At 39.5% G+C, this 17,488-nt stretch overlaps 1 protein-coding gene across 1 annotated transcript in view; it reads left to right on the top strand.

The window, feature by feature from the left end:
• Positions 1-10,022, top strand: part of LOC138095965 (zinc finger protein 30 homolog) — a 65,074-nt gene extending 55,052 nt beyond the window's left edge. The window contains 1 exon segment of the mRNA XM_068991966.1: positions 8,791-10,022. Within this exon segment, the coding sequence (XP_068848067.1) occupies positions 8,791-10,011 (1,221 nt within the window). The 3' untranslated portion in view covers positions 10,012-10,022.
• The last annotated feature ends 7,466 nt before the right edge of the window (positions 10,023-17,488 follow it).

Here is a 17,488-nt window from a genome sequence, read left to right as displayed (position 1 = left end):
CCAATGACTATTCAGCACTTATTTCCTTTAGGATGGACTAGTTGGATCTCCTTGCAGTCCAAGGGACTCTGATCCTGTAGCATTGTAGTATTTACTACTGAAAAAGACACCACATATAAATGGAACTAGTCAGTTCAGACCCATGCTATTCAAGGGTCAACTGTATTATAAAGTGATCACCACAGGGAGTCTAATATCCATCAGTATACATAGTATAAAAATTGTGTTTTCTTATGACTTTTAAGATTTTCTCTCAGCAATTTTCAAATATGCAATACAGTATTAACTATATGCCATACTATACATTGTATCACCAAGACTAATTTCATAACTGGAAGTTTGTACCTTTTGACTTCCTTGACCCATTCCACTCACTCCCGACCCCATTTCTGGCAACCAACAGTATGTTCTCTATATCTATGCACTTGGTTTTTATTTGTTTAAATTCTACATATAAGTGAGCTCATACACTATTTTTCTTTCTCTGTCCTCCTTACTTCACTTAGCATAATAGTGGTACATTATGTTGTACATTGCCTACTTGTTAAACTATTTACATAGTTTGCATTATCAATTTGAATTTTTTTAATGTATTTATCTGGTTACGTTGGGTCTTAGTTGCAGCATGCAGGATCTTCATTGCATCATGCAGGATCTTTCCTTGCAGCACACAGACATTCCAGTTACTGCTTGTGGTGTCCAGTTGTGGTGTGTGGGCTCAGTAGTCCAGCAGTTGCAGAACATGGGCTCTTTAGTTGTGGCGTAAGGGCTCCAGAGCATTTGGTAGTTGTGGCATGTGGACTTAATTGCTGCCCAGCATGTGAGATCTTAGTTCCCTGACCAGGGATTGAATCCAAGTCCCCTGCACTACAAGGTGGAATCTTAACCACTGGACCACCAGGGAAGTCCCTATATATTTGAATTTTTTAAATTTATGTCTCTGTGCTTTACTTGTACCATGTTTTGATCATTTCTTTTCTTTTAAATCTTTGAATACCTGCTCAAATATATCACTATTCTGAAGATAGCTGTATTTGCTATTCCTTTCATTACAAAAAAATATTTATTACAACAAATTTGAAAACTATGGAGAAGCACAAACAAGTAACAGAAGTTATCTGTAATCCTGTCAATTAAAGACAACTGCTGTCAACACTTAGAATTGTTTTCTAAATGTGATCATATTCTGGCTACTGACTTATAACCCATCTTTATCATGCCAAAATACAATGTGAACAACTGTCCATGTTGTTATACATTTATCTTTACCATGAGTTGTAATGGCTGCATCATGTTACCATTTTACCCAGCTCCCTTTTTTAAACATGGTTTGCTTATAAATTATTGCCATTATAAACAATGAGCAGCTCTTAGGCTGAATGCTAGTGTTTTCCTTTTTAAATTTTATTTTTAGTTAAATGATAATTATAATATAACTAATAATTTTGTTATAAAAAATTTTGTGTTATGAAGGGCTTCGTATCCATGTAACTACAATCCCCAATCCTAGGAACCTACCCAGGCTCATCACTGCAAATGGTGACTGCAGCCATGAAATTAAAAGATGCTTGCTCCTTGGAAGAAGGCTATGACCAACCTACACAACGTATTAAAAAGCAGACACATTAGCCAACAAAAGTCCGTCTAATCAAAGCTATGTTTTTTTCAGTAGTCATGTATGGATGTGAGAGTTGGACTATAAAGAAAGCTGAGCGCCAAAGAATCGATGCTTTTGAACTGTGGTGTTGGAGAAGACTCTTGTGAGTCCCTTGGACTACAAGGAGATCCAACCAGTCAATCTTAAAGGAAATCAGTCCTGAATATTCATTGGAAGGACTGATGCTGAAGCTGAAACTCCCAATACTTTGGCCACTTGATGCGAAGAACTGACTCATTGGAAAAGACCCTGATGTTGGGAAAGACTGAAGTCAGGAGGAGAAGGGGACGACAGAGGATGAGATGGTTGGATGGCATCACAGACTCGATGGCCATGAGTTTGAGTAAACTCTGGGAGTTGGTGAAGGACAGGGAAGCTTGGCATGCTACAGCCCACGGGGTCACAAAGAGTCAGACACGACTGAGAGACTTAACTGAGCTATCTACCCAAAGTACCCAAAGGTAGCTGCTGTTATCAATTAATTATTTATCCTATTAAAAAATGTATATACATGAGTAATTCCTTTGTGGTCCAGTCATTAGGACTCTAAACTTTCTAACCACTGCAGGGCATCTAGGTTGATCCCTGGTTGAGGAACTAAGATCCCACATGCCTCAAGGCATGTCCCTTCCCAAAATGCATACACATATAAATGTGTATGTGGTACTGTTTTTCATTGAAAAATATTTCTGTATAAAAAGAATTATAAGTACATCCTGCAAAATGTGGAAAGTAACTGCATTATAAATTGGTCCAAGGATTGAGTTGGTTCATGTAAAGCCCTTAAAACAGGGCCTAACCACTTAGTGTCATTTAGTAGTTAAGAAACCTATGACAAACCTAGACAGCATATTAAAAAGAGACATCACTTTGCCAACAAAGGTCCATAAAGTCAAAGCTATGGTTTTTCCAGTAATCATGTACAGATATGAGAGTTGGACCATAAAGTAGCTGCTAAGTCACTTCAGTCGTGTCTGACTCTGTGTGACCCCATAGACGGCAGCCCACCAGGCTCCCCCGTCCCTGGGATTCTCCAGACAAGAAAACTGGAGTGGGTTGCCATTTCCTTCTCCAATGCATGAAAGTGAAAAGTGAAAGTGACATTGCTCAGTCGTGTCCGACTCTTCGCGACCCCATGGACTGCAGCCCACCAGGCTCCTCCACCCATGGGATTTTCCAGGCAAGGTTACTGGAGTGGGGCGCCATTGCCTTCTCCGGACCATAAAGTAGGCTGAGTGCCAAAGAACTGATGCTTTCAAACTGTGGTGCTAAAGAAGACTCATGAGAGTTCCTTGGATTGGACTGCAAATAGATCAAACCAGTCAATCCTTAAGGACATCAACCCTGAATATTCATTGAAAGTACAGATGCTAAAGCTGAAACTCCAATACTCTGGCCACCTGATGTGAAGAGCTGACTCATTGGTAAAGACCCTGATGTTGGAAAAGAGTGAAGGCAACAGGAGAAGCGGGCAGCAGAGGATGAGATGGCTAGATAGCATCATCAACTCAATGGACATGAATCTGAGCAAACTCCAGGAAATAGTGGAGGACAGAGGAGCCTGGATTGCTACAGTCCATGGGATCACAAAAAGTCGGACAAAACTTAGCAACTAAACAACAACAGTTATTGTTACTGTTCTGAAGCTTACTTTTTTATTATTTGTGGAGAATTGTTCATTTAAGTATAGAGCTCACTTTAATTACTTCATGTAAGGCCATATTTTATAATACTGTGGTATGTTTAGTGATTTTATGGTTTTTAGAGATTTAGATTTTATATAGTTAAATCACTGTGGCAAACATTGCTCCAGTGAACATCTATGTACATGTCTTCTCTAAGGTATATATTAATAGTGAAATTATGGAGATAAAAAGTACACATACATTGTGTGTGCTCTGTGTGCTCAGTTGTGTCTGACTCTTTGCAACCCCATGGACTGCAGCCCTCCAGGTTCCTCTGTCCATGGGGATTCTCCACACAAGAATACTGGAGTGGGTTGCCATGCCCTCCTCCAGGGGATCTTCCCAACCCAGGGATCTAACCCAGGGATCTAACCCAGTTCTCCCACATTGCAGGCAGATCCTTTACCAACTGAACCACCAGGGAAGCCCATACTTTAGCCCAGGGAACACACTTTAGACTTCAGTAAATATTTCCAAGTTAAACTTCACAGTGGCTTATTCACTTCACAGTATACCCAACTCTCTTTGTCAGCCCTGTTTTTCTACTGCCATTTAGGTTACTTTTGGCTCCATAAGGCAGAAAGACACAATTGCAACAAATAGAATAGAGGGTTAATTATTTCATTTAATTTAAGCTGGTTATTCTTAACTTTTGTTACTCCTGTCTGGGTCCCACCTCTAGCAATTCTGATTTAACTGGTTTGGGATAGAGCTTGGAAATAATCAATTTTAAAAGATCATGGGGTGGAGAAGGAAATAACAACTCACTCCAGTATTCTTGCCTGGAGAATCCCCATGGACAGAGGAGCCTGGCAGGCTATGGTCCATGGAGTTGCAAGAGTCAGACACGACTTAGAGACTAAACCACCACCACATCAGAAATCAGCAAACCCACACACTGTAAAGCAATTATCCTCCAATTATCCAATAAAAAAATTAAGATCACCAGGGACTTCCATGGTGGTCCAGTGGTTAAGAATCTGCCTTCCAGTGCAGGAGACAGGTTCGATCCCTGGCCTGGGAAGATCCTGTATGGCATGGAGCAACTAAGCCTGTGCCCACAACTACCGAGCCTGCACTCTAGGACCCACAAGCTGCAGCTACTGAGCTGTTGTGCCGCAACTACTGAAGCCCACTTGACTAGAGCCTCTGCTGCACAACAAGGGAAGCCACTGCAGTGAGAAGACTAGGCATTGCAACTAGAGAGTAGCCCTTGCTCAGCACAATTACAGAAAGCTGGCACACAGCAACAAAGACCCAGTACAGCCAAAAAATAAATTTAAAAAAAAAATTTAAATACAAGATCATCTGATAATTCTAGTGTGCTGTCACAGTTGACAGTGACTTAAGCTCATACAAGATGACTAGACAAACATTAAGATTTAATTGGTCTGGAGTGGGGTTCAAGTCTTAGAATATTTTTTTTAAAGCTATCCAATTGATTCTAATAGCAATCAGAATTCATAACCACTGGCTTAGACAAAGCATGATTCATTTTCTGGAGCTGATGGAAAAAAATTCTTGTAGCAAAGTAGGAGAGGGATGATGTTGAAGGAGGCAATCAGTAATATCTGTCATACCTGTACTCTTGCCAGCAGTTAACATTATGAAACTATCATTGTTTGGTCGTTTTAATGGTGTTTTGGGACAATACCTAAAGGAAATAGCATACATATATCTTTAATCAGCAGTCTTCATATTCTTTTCAAAAGCAAGGTTTGAGTTTTCTGAATCTTACATATTTTAACATTTTTATATTGTTTTTATCTTCATTAATTTTTTCCTGCCGTGTTTTGAGTTTCTTGCAGTGTTGAAATCAAATCAGTTTTTTTTTTTTAAGAGTTTAATGTTATTAAATTTTCTTTTGAGGGGGGATAGTTTTCCTGTGTCCAGGTTTTTTCTATGTATTACTCTCCTTTTCACTTTATTTCTAAGTATTTTATATTTCTATTTAGGCTCACATTTAACATGCGAATTACTTAGGACTGTGTCTTACTTTGTTTTCAGTAACTTTTAAATTTTGATTAATTTAAAATTTTATTCAAATTGCAGAAAAGTTACAAGAATAATACAAAGTATTCTTGGGTACTCTTTGCTTAGAATCACCAGCAGTTTACATTTTATTCCATGTGTATTATCATTCCTGTGTGAATTTGCAGTTGTTCTGTGTCTCTATACATGCATGCATCAGTTCAGTCGCTCAGTCGTGTCCGACCCTTTGCAACCCCATGAATCGCAGCACACCAGGCCTCCCTGTCCATCACCAACTCCCGGAGTTCACTCAGACTCATGTCCATAGAGTCAGTGATGCCATCCAGCCATCTCATCCTCGGTCGTCCCCTTCTCCTGCCCCCAATCCCTCCCAGCATCAGAGTTTTTTCCAATCAGTCAACACTTTGCATGAGGTGGCCAAAGTACTGGAGTTTCAGCTTTAGCATCATTCCTTCCAAAGAAATCCCAGGGCTGATCTCCTTCAGAATGGACTGGTTGGATCTCCTTGCAGTCCGAGGGACTCTCAAGAGTCTTCTCCAACACCACAGTTCAAAAGCATCAATTCTTCGGCGCTCAGCCTTTTTCACAGTCCAATTTTCACATCCATGCTGCTGCTGCTGCTAAGTCACTTCAGTCGTGTCCAACTCTGTGCGACCCCGGAGACGTCAGCCCACCAGGCTCCCCCATCCCTGGGATTCTCCAGGCAAGAACACTGGAGTGGGTTGCCATTTCCTTCTCCAATGCATGAAAGTGAAAAGTGAAGTTGCTCAATCGTGTCTGACTCCTAGCGACCCCATGGACTGCAGCCTACCAGGCTCCTCCGTCCATGGGATTTGCCAGGCAAGAGTACTGGAGTAGGTTGCCATTGCTTCACATCCACACATGACCAAACACACACACAAAAAATTGTATATTGACTATAATGCACTGTTGTTAAAATCTCTTATTTTAGTGACTATATTGTGGTTATGTTAGAGAATACTCTTGTCCCTAGGAAACAACACAGTGAAGTTGATTTTGTCTGTACTAATTAGTTGGTATTCGACTGTGAAGGAGAGCATTCCCTTATCACTCACTTATGTATTCATTTGTTATGTCACTATATATTTGTAGAGTTTCATTTATTCAGTGTGTTATATAATGTGTTACCATTTATTTTGATACTCAAATTGTCCCAGATTTGGTCAATGGGAGTCTATTCAGGCTGGCTTCTTTGTACTTTTGATTTTCCTCATGATTCTTTGAGCATTTCCTCTCTTTCTGGCCCAAGATGTTACAGGCTTATTTCTAATTACTTTCCTGGCTCCAGCCTGAAGTAAGTAATTTTTCTAAATAGCCTGGTTTCTTGCTGTAAAGAACATTTAGAAACCAAGATCTGAGTGATGGGACTACAGTATTCAGTCTGGTCTTAATCCTGTTCCAGATTTGTATCTCCCTTCTCCAGTAGTTAAAAACCTGACTCTCATTATCCTCATATTTACTAATTTGTTCAATTCTATAATATAACATAGTTTTCGATTTCCTAACCTATACTACAGTAACTATCAAACCTACTAAATGCAGCTCAGTATTTGTTTATAGTTCTCTTCGTCTTCAGAATAAGGGTACATAGTTAAAATACTGTCTTCAAATTTATTTGAATTCATTTCTTGATCCCCTCCTTCAGTGTGGCTGTGTTATTCATTTGAAATACTTTGAGGTTCATTTGTTCCTGTTTGTAATCTGTTTGATTTTTTAAATTAATTTTAATCCATTGTTGTTGATTTGATTATATGAACATGGTTCCAGTTAGAGCAGTATCACTCTGCTCCTATGACCCTTGCTTTAGTGAATATTATGTGCTCAATTGTGTCCTCTCTTCTCTAATTCATATGTTGAAGCTCTGACTCCCCAGTGAGGACTGCATGCGTATATGCTAAGTCACTTCAGTCGTGTCTGACCCTTTGCAACCCTATGGACTGTAGCCCACCAGCTCCTCTGTACATGGGATTTTCCAGGCAAGAATGCTGGAATACGTTGTCATGCCCTCCTCTAGGGGATCTTCCCAACCTAGGAATTGAACCCATGTCTCTTACATCTCCTGCATTGGCAGCCTGGTTGTTTACCACTGAAGCCCCAAGACATATTTAGACCTAGTGTAAACAAGCTTGTTGTTTGAGTAATGCAGAAAAAGACTGGAGCTGAAATATTTTTACCTCTGGGGACTTGAGTTGTTTATTTGTTCAAGGTCTTAATTGATGTCTCTGAATCCTTTTCCAGTCACTTTTAGGTCTTCCAAAATGATAGCTACCAAACACGGTGGCATTATTTTATACAACTGTGTAAAAACATTATATGTGATTTCAGAATCATTTCAATAACCACTGATGTTCAGAGAACTCATCTATCTGCATCCTTGTAATTTTCCACAAGTATCATATTACCTCCTATCTTATCATTCCTTTTCTGTGACTTTAGAACTAAACTCTCAATTACTCTGCTGTGGTCTTTGCAAGTCCCCTTTTTTGTTCTCTCAAGATTAACCTCATAGACTTTCTAAGTAAACATGGATTTTATCAAATGGCATAAACAAACTATATTCTAACTACAAAAGAATCTTCCTCCTTTATTGCTAATTCCAGACTTATTCAGTTCATTAATCTTTCATCAAGATGCTACTATATTTAGAGTAACTTTCTCTTCTGTCTCCTTCAGGGATGCAATTTATGACCATCTATCCTAGAAGTTTCCTTCCTAGTATAGTTACTTAAAGCTCTAAACAACCCTAAGAAATGAGTTAAATGACAATTATGCTCATTTTTAAATTTATTAGGATTATCCTCTAATAAAATTGGGGTGGGGCCTGGACATATTTATAATTATTTAGATCCCTACTTCTTTAGGTTGTTTTTATCTAAATCACTATTCAGGAATGATTGACTTAAACTGTTTTCCTAAATAAGTCTTTCACCTTCTAGTGTTTCTTCTCATTCCGTTTCCTTATCTGTTTGTCAAAGTGTTCAATCATAAATGAGAACTGTATAAGCCACTTACTGTTTATGAAAATGAGTTTAAGTCTTTTCATATCTATTATAAAAGCTTAATTCTCCCAGAACACACACACACAAAAGTGAATGTTTTTATATTTTCTTTCAGACTCTGAATCAAAGTTGAGACCAAGAATAATTTCTGAAAAAGGATATTTATGGAATAGAATCATCCTGGTGGGAGATAATGGAAAGACTTATAAAAAACAGCATTGCGTACTCACATTTCAGAGGTGATTGGGAATGTAAAAGCCAGTTTGAGAGAAAACAGGAATCTCAGGAAGGACATTTCAGTCAAATGATATTTACTCCTGAAGACATGCCCACTTTCAATACCCAGCATCAGAGAATTCATCCTGATGAGAAACTCCTTGAATGTAAGGAATGTGGGAAGGATTTTAGTTTTGTATCAGTCCTTATTCGACATCAGAGAATTCATACTGGTGAGAAACCTTATGAATGTAAAGAATGTGGCAAGGCCTTTGGTAGTGGTGCAAATCTTGCTTACCATCAAAGAATTCATACTGGTGAAAAACCTTATGAATGTAATGAATGTGGGAAGGCCTTTGGTAGTGGCTCAAACCTTACTCACCATCAGCGAATTCACACTGGTGAGAAACCATATGAATGTAAGGAATGTGGGAAAGCCTTTAGTTTTGGATCAGGCCTTATTCGACATCAGATAATTCACAGTGGTGAAAAGCCTTATGAGTGTAAGGTATGTGGGAAGTCGTTTAGTTTTGAATCAGCCCTTACTCGGCATCACAGAATCCACACAGGTGAGAAACCTTATGAATGTAAGGATTGTGGAAAAGCCTTTGGCAGTGGTTCCAACCTTACTCAGCATCGAAGAGTTCACACTGGTGAGAAACCTTATGAATGTAAAGGATGTGGAATGGCCTTTAGTAGTGGTTCAGCCCTTACTCGGCATCAGAGAATTCATACCGGTGAGAAACCATATATATGTAATGAATGTGGGAAAGCATTTAGTTTTGGATCAGCCCTTACTCGACATCAAAGAATTCACACTGGTGAGAAACCTTATGTGTGTAAGGAATGTGGGAAGGCTTTCAATAGTGGCTCAGATCTCACTCAACATCAGAGAATTCACACTGGTGAGAAACCTTATGAGTGTAAGGAATGTGAGAAAGCCTTTAGAAGTGGTTCAAAACTTATTCAGCATCAAAGAATGCACACTGGTGAGAAACCCTACGAGTGTAAGGAATGTGGGAAGGCCTTTAGTAGTGGTTCAGACCTCACTCAACATCAGAGAATTCATACTGGTGAGAAACCTTATGAATGTAAGGAATGTGGGAAGGCTTTCAGTAGTGGCTCAAAACTTATCCAACACCAGCTAATTCACACTGGTGAAAAACCCTATGAATGTAGAGAATGTAGAAAGTCCTTTAGTAGTGGCTCAGCTCTTAATCGGCACCAGAGAATACACACTGGTCAGAAACCCTATGAATGTAAGGAATGTGGGAAGACTTTTGGTACTGGCTCAACCTTTACTCAGCATCAGAGAATCCATACTGCTGAGAAGCTCTATGAATGTAAGGCATGTGGGAAAGCTTTGGGGAGGGGTTCAGAAATTCAGCAACATAAGAAAAATCATGCTGGTGAGAAGCTCTGTGAATTAGAAACTCCATAAAGTTGGAATTATATAGTTAAGGAAGCATACAATAAGAAAATTCATACTAGTGAGAATGCCCACAAATGTAAGTATATATACCTTACGTATACTTTACCAGTTAGTCAGTCTGAGAAAATTCATATATAAAAAAAATTATTTAAACCAATCTGAATAAAATATTAGAAGATTTTTTATCTAAATTCATTCCTTCACTATTTTCAGAAAATTCATACTTGTCAATATTAAAAATTGAAAAATCTTTTATTGTATATTGCCTTTATTTTAAACATTGAAATTTATTTAGGGGCTAACCTTGCTACTTTGTTTTTAATGTTCTTATTTTTTTGTGTATTATACAGAATTGCTGATCCATTTCAAAATTATTTTAAATTATTATTGAGGGTCTAAATTTACCCTTTTTCTCTCTCCCCCATTTCTCATACTAATATCATTTATTCAATAACCATATCTATTTTTATATTTTTATTGTTTGATAGTATATTTTTATACATATAAAGCTTAAATATCACTTATTTGTTTTCATATTTGCATATCTGCATTTGTATCTGTTTTTCATGCTGTTTGTGTTAAGTTATGGTTACTTTAAATATCTTTTAATGTCTTATGGATATGTACTTTTTGTTTTGGAAGGTTGTTTTATTTTTCTTTTATAAACTTTATACTGTTCTTTTTGCAGAACAATTTTCCTACATAAAAATGTAAATATGAGTTAAAAATAGATATAGTTATCTGTAATCTTACCAGTCATAGATAATCACTGTCAAATTTTTGGAGCAAATCCTCTAAGATTATATCTGGCATTGCTTTTGAAAGAAGTATGATCATGCTATAACCATCTTTTAATATTCTTTCTCTGTAAATATAATGTTACAATTCCACTGGCATTAAAGTATTTACCTGTTTTTATCAAACCCTTATTTTTGTCAAATACAGAAAAAATTTTTCATCATAAAGAGTTACTTTGTTGGCCCCTTTTGAATGTGTCTGCTTTATTTGTTGTTCATTTTAAAGATAATGTGTGGATCTCTTCTGCTTTACATGATTTATATATCATCCGTAAAATCTTACTTCCCTTTGGCTAACATCCCTGAACTTAGTTACTTCCCCAGCATTAACTAACTTGCTCATTCTTCCAGATCCTTTTATGTGCATATGTGATGTGTTTATGGTACTGTGGGCATAATTAGTGTGGTTCTGAAGCAAATTATGGGGATTCTACAGTTGTGCCTATCACATAATAAATACTTGGTTAATTTAGCCATCATCATTGTTATCTTCTCAGTCTTTGTTATTTATGGAAAAAGTTTGAACGGTGATCTCTATCTTATTCAACATCAAAGACATTATGAGGAAAAGACATTTATGTAAGTGAACATAGGCAAAGTTTGAGCAACATGTATCCCTTATTGAACAAGAATGATTCATCTAAATGAAGAATAAAGACTGTAAATTTAAGAAGGCAAAAGTAAATCATAAAACTTTAAAAAATAGGATAGCTCTTTCATAAAAATCTGAACACTGAAAAATAATGTTAGCCTCATAGTGGCATAAGATGCCCACAAGTAAACTTGGCATATATCCACAAACAAATTGCCTCTGAGGTTGTTGTGGGATCCAGCACTATAGCCCAGTGGACTTGAGAGGAGTCTCGCCCACCTGTGTATATCATGTAATAGGCAGATAGTTCTTGGTATATGGGCTGTTGAACCAGCAGGAGTCTATAAACTGGCCCCAGTCCTTCTTGGCTGCACTTAAGGTAAACCTGGAGAGTGCTGACTTCAGCAGACACCCACAGGTGAGAGACACTTTGTAGATGTTCAGATTTCCTGAAGAGAGATTCCAGCACTCTGTTGAAGAAATAGGGAAGGGGAAAAATTGACTGCATTGGAAAGACTAAGATGAACTTTGCCAGCACTCAAGGTTTTATCTAAACAGAGTGAGGGAAGCAATTGCTGGTGTGTGCATGGGCAGCACATTGGAGACAGCTCAGACCTCTGTAGCTGACATGGGCCCCCTTGCAGGGCCCTCTTGCTCCAGGGCCCCCAGCCTGAAGCGAGGGGCATGGTTCATAAAACAGAACTAGCTTGGGTCTGACCCTCAGGACTTCTGCTCCAACAACCTGGGATCAAATTCTGCCCCGAGTAGGGCAGTGACAACTCTTAAGCCGAGGACACCTTACTCCCGACCCAACCTCTAGCCCCTCCATCTCCAACCCCACCTCCTACAAGAGTTATAGCTGTCAGCACACCCTAAGGAAAGATATTACTTGTGCCCATGAAAAATCCAGCTCTCCAAACAAAGGGATTGGGTACCTGCAGAGTCTCTCGGGATATTCTCACATAAGAACATCCCTTCAAGGCTGCAATAGGTAACTTTCTTCTAAATTTATAGAGGCAGAGAAAGTTAAGCAAAATGAAAAGTCAGAGGGACTGATTTCAATTGAAAAAGCAAGAGATTCATTCCTATACACTAACAACAAAAGATCAGAGAGATTCAGGAACAGTCCTATTTACCGTCACATTGAAAAGAATAAAATAATGTAGGAGGAAACCTACCTAAGGAGGCAAAGACCTATACTCAGAAAACTAAGATATTGATGAAAGAAGTCAAAGATGACAAGAATAGATGGAGAGATATACCATGTTCTTGGATTGAAAGAATGACTATTATGAAAATGACTCTGCTATCCAAAGCAATCTACAGATTCAATGCAGCCCCCAACAAATTACCAAGGGCATTCTTCACAGAAATTTTAAAAAATTAACATTTTACATGGAAACAAAAGACCCCCAATAGCGAAAGCAGTCTTAAGAATAACAGAGCTGGAGGAATCAGGCTCCTTGGCTTCAGACTATACTACAAAGTTATGGTGATCAAACTGTACGGTACTGGCACAAAAACAGAAATATAGATCAATGGAACTGGATAGCAAGCCCAGAGATAAACCTACACATCTGTGGCCACCTAATCTATGACAATGAAGGCAAGAATATATAATGGAGGAAAGTTGTGGTTCAGTCACTAAGTTGTATGTAACTCTTTGAGACCCCATGGACTGTGGCACTCCAGGCTCCTCTGTTCTCCACTATCTCCTAGAGTTTGCTCAAATTCATGTCCATTGAGTCAGAGATGCTATCTAACCATCTACTCCTCTGACACCCCCTTCTGCTTTTGCCTTCAATCCTTCCCAGCATCAGACAGTCTATAAGTGGTGCTGGGAAAACTGGACAGCTACATGTAAAAGAATGAAATGAGAACACTCCCTAACACCATGAGACAGTAACAGGCAGGAAGGGTAGGGGTCTCCAAATGGAGGAAATAGGCTGCAAGTGTCAGACATTTTTTATCTCTCTCTTAAGTAGCAGGAGGAAACAAACTACATGTGTCAGAATTTTTTCCCTTCTCTATACAAATTTAAAAGGAGGTTTCTTTTAAAATTCTTTGTTGCCATGATGACACCTGGTTCCACCTGAACTTAACTTTTCTCAAACCTTGCCCTAACCAATGTGTTTTTCTTATGGAAATATTTTTCTTAAGCTTTGTTAATGAACTGTGTATTTATCCTAGACGCTATCTTTCTTCAAGTCCGTTCTCCTAAGTCTCAGAACGTGCTTGACAAACCAGTATGTTTTACTCATGGAAATGTTCTCTTAAGCTATGTTAATGAGACTATATATTTGCTTGGAAATCTGCCTTTCTTCAAGATTCACGTCAATCATTTTATGGCCCAGGATGACTCACCTTGTGCCAATGTTATCTCAAAATGTATGTTGTGGGTGAGGGACCTGGTGCCACTCTCTGAGTTTGAGACGTTTCCTTTCTCTAATTAGCAGCCTGCTACTGGCTCTATAACTTCCTGCCAAAGACTAGCAGGGGGGCAATCTTTCTGCCCCCTTCTGATGTCTACATCAGAAGCTTTCCCTATTGCCTTTATACTTTAATAAAACTTTGTCACTCAAAAGCTCTGAGCCATCAAGCCTCATGACTGGCCCCAGATTGAATTCCTCTCCTCCAGAGGCCAAGAATCTCGGTGTCTTTCACAGCTGAGCAACAACCTTTCATCTTGGGAACTTGTCCAAGTAGGGTGTCCAAAGATACCTAGAGTAACAGGCTTAGTTTGACCTTGGAGTAAAAAATGAAGCAGGGCAAAGGCTAACAGAGTTTTGCCAAGAGAACACATTAGTCATACAAACCAGTGCAAACACCCTTTTCTAACAATACAAGAGATAACCCTACACATTCACGTCACCAAATGGTCAATACTGAAATCTGATTGATTACATTCTTTGCAACTGAAAATGGAGAGGCTCTATCATATCAGTTCAGTTCAGTTGCTCAGTCATGTCTGACTCTGCAACCCCATGGACTGCAGCATGCCAGGCCTCCCTGTCCATCACCAAATCCCGCAGTTTTTGCAAACTCATGTCCATTGAGTCAGTGATGCCATCCAGCCATCTCACCCTCTGTCATCCCCTTCTCCTCCTGCCTTCAATCTTTCCCAGCATCAGGGTCTTTTCCATTGAGTCAGCTCTCCACATAAGGTGGCCAAAGTATTGGAGTTTCAGCTTCAACATCAGTCCTGCCAATGAGCACCCAGGACTGATCTCTTTAGGATGGACTAGTTGGATCTCCTTGCAGTCCAAGGGACTCTCAAGAGTTTTCTCCAACACCACAGTTCAAAAGCATCAATTCTTCTGCACTCAGCTTTCTTTATAGTCCAACTCTCACATCCATACATGACTACTGGAAAAACCACAGCCTTGACTAGGCAGACCTTTGTTGGAAAAGTAATGTCTCTGCTTTTTTATATACTATCTAGGTTGATCAAAACTTTCCTTCCAAGAAGTAAGCGTCTTTTAATTTCATGGCTGCAGTCACCATCTGCAGTGATTTTGGAGCCCCCCCAAAATAAAGTCTGACACTGTTTCCACTGTTTCCCTATCTATTTGCCATGAAGTGATGGGACCGGATGCCATGATCTTAGTTTTCTGAATGTTGAGCTTTAAACCAACTATTTCACTCTCCTCTTTCCCTTTCATCAAGAGGCTCTTTAGTTCTTCTTCACTTTCTGCCATAAGGGTGGTGTCATCTGCATATCTGAGGTTGTTGCTATTTCTTCTGACAATCTTGATTCCAGCTTATGCTTCATCCAGCCCGGCATTTTGCATGATGTACTCTGCATGTAAGTTAAATAAACAGGGTGACAGTATACAGCCTTGACATACTCCTTTCCTGATTTGGAACCAGTCTCTTGTTCCATGTCCAGTTCTAACTGTTGCTTCCTGACCTGCAAGGTTTCTCAAGAGGCAGGTCAGGTGGTCTGGTATTCCCATCTCTTTCAGAATTATCCACAGTTGGTTGTGATCCACACAGTCAAAGGCTTTGGTGTTGTCAATAAAGAAGAAGTAGATGTTTTTCTGGAACTCTCTTGCTTTTTCAATGGTCCAGCAGATGTTGGCAATTTGATCTCTGGTTCCTCTGCCCTTTCCAAAACCAGCTTGAACATCTGGAAGTTCACAGTTCACATACTGTTGAAGCCTGGCTTAGAGAATTTTGAGCATTACTTTGCTAGCATGTGAGTTGAGTGCGATTGTGCAGTAGTTTGAACATTCTACTGCCAAATGTTTGAACATTTGGCACTGCCTTTCTTTGGGACTGGAATGAAAACTGACCTTTTCCAATCCTGGGGCTACTGCTGAGTTTTCCAAATTTGCTGGCATATTGAGTGCAGCACTTTCACAGCATCATCTTTTAGGATTTGAAATAGCTCAACTGGAATTCCATCACCTCCACTAGCTTTGTTCATAGTGATGCTTCCTAATGACCACTTGACTTTGCTTTCCAGGATGTTTGGCTCTAGGTGAGTGATCACCTAGAGCATTGTAGTTATCTGGGTCACGAAGATCTTTTTTGTGTCATCGTTCCATGTATTCTTGCCACCTCTTCTTAATATCTTCTGCCTCTGTTAGGTCCATAGAATTTCTGTACTTTATTGTGCTCATCTTTGTGTGAAATGTTCCCTTGGTATCTCTAATTTTCTTGAAGAGATCTCTAGTCTTTCCCATTCTGTTGTCTTCCGCTATTTGTTTGCATTGATCTCTGAGGAGCTTTCTTATCTCTCCTTGCTAGTCTTTGGAATTCTGCATTCAAGTGGGTATATCTTTCCTTTTCTCCTTTGCCTTTAGCTTCTCTTCTTTTCTCAACTGTTTTTAAGGCCTTGTCATACAACCATTTTGCCTTTTTGCATTTCTTTTTCTTGGGGATGGTCTTGATCACTGCCTCCTGTACACTGTCACGAACCTCCATCCATAGTTATTCAGGCACTGTATCAGATCTAATCCTTTGAATCTATTTGTCACTTCCACTGTATAATCATAAGGGATTTGATTTAAGCAAAAACAAGACCTGGAGCTAGCTGTGGCTCAGATCATCAGTTTCTTATAGCAAAATTCAGTCTAACTAAGAGGGGAAAATCACTAGGCTGTTCAGCCATGACCTAAATCAGATCCCTTATGATTATACAGTGGAGGTGACAAATAGATTCAAGGGATTAGATCTGGTAGTTAGAGTGCCTGAAAACTATGGACAGAGGTTCATAATACTCTGCAGGAGGCAGTGAACAAACCATCAAAAAAGGAAAAGAAATGCAAGAAAATTCACCCAGCTCTACTCTAATGATTTAGGCACTTTTTTTTTTTTTGCATGTTATGTTCAAAGAGTATTTAAATACTTTAAAAAAATCATAAAAACTTTCTCAGGCAGGGGAAGGAGAAGGTGGGACAAATTGAGAGAGTAGCACTGAAACATACACATTACCCATATGTAAAATTAGATAACCAGTGAAATTTGCTTAGGATGGCAGGGAGCTCAACCTGGTGCTCTGTGACAACCCAAACGGGTGGGATGGGGAGGGGGTGGGTTGGGAAAGTTAAGAAGGGGACATATATATACTTAGCGCTGATTTGTGTTGATGTATGGAAGAAACCAACACAATATTATAAAGCAATTATCCTCCAATTAAAAATAAATTGAAAAAAAAAAAAAACTGTCTCAGGAACAGCTACACAACCACCAACCCCACTCCACCCAAGGTCACAAACTGAAGCAAATGTACTCACACCAGCACTGAAGGGTCACTCTTCTCATGCCCTCCTACAACAGGCCAGGCTGCGCTTAGTGCCTGGGGATTCCTCTCCCGTTTCCTCAGAATCTGCTCTATCTTCCCCTCCACCTGCCAGGACCTTCGGACTCTAGTACTCTTTGGCGGCACCCATCGCAGCCCCGCCCAAGCTGGGACTGAGAACAGCACGGTGCCACTCTGCCCTCTGGGACTCTTAGTTCTAGGGGTCAGTCTCACAGTCAAGTCCGACTCTTTGCGACCCCATGGACTGCGGCACGCCAGGCTTCCCTGTCCATCACGAACTCCTGGAGCTGGGGCTCTTAAACACACTACAAGTCCCACAAGTCCCCATGG

Source organism: Capricornis sumatraensis, chromosome 20 (genome assembly GCF_032405125.1).
Source record: "Capricornis sumatraensis isolate serow.1 chromosome 20, serow.2, whole genome shotgun sequence".
NCBI classification, from domain to species: domain Eukaryota; kingdom Metazoa; phylum Chordata; class Mammalia; order Artiodactyla; family Bovidae; genus Capricornis; species Capricornis sumatraensis.
Note: the sequence above shows the minus strand (reverse complement) of the source record. Positions and strands in the feature narration are given on the sequence as shown.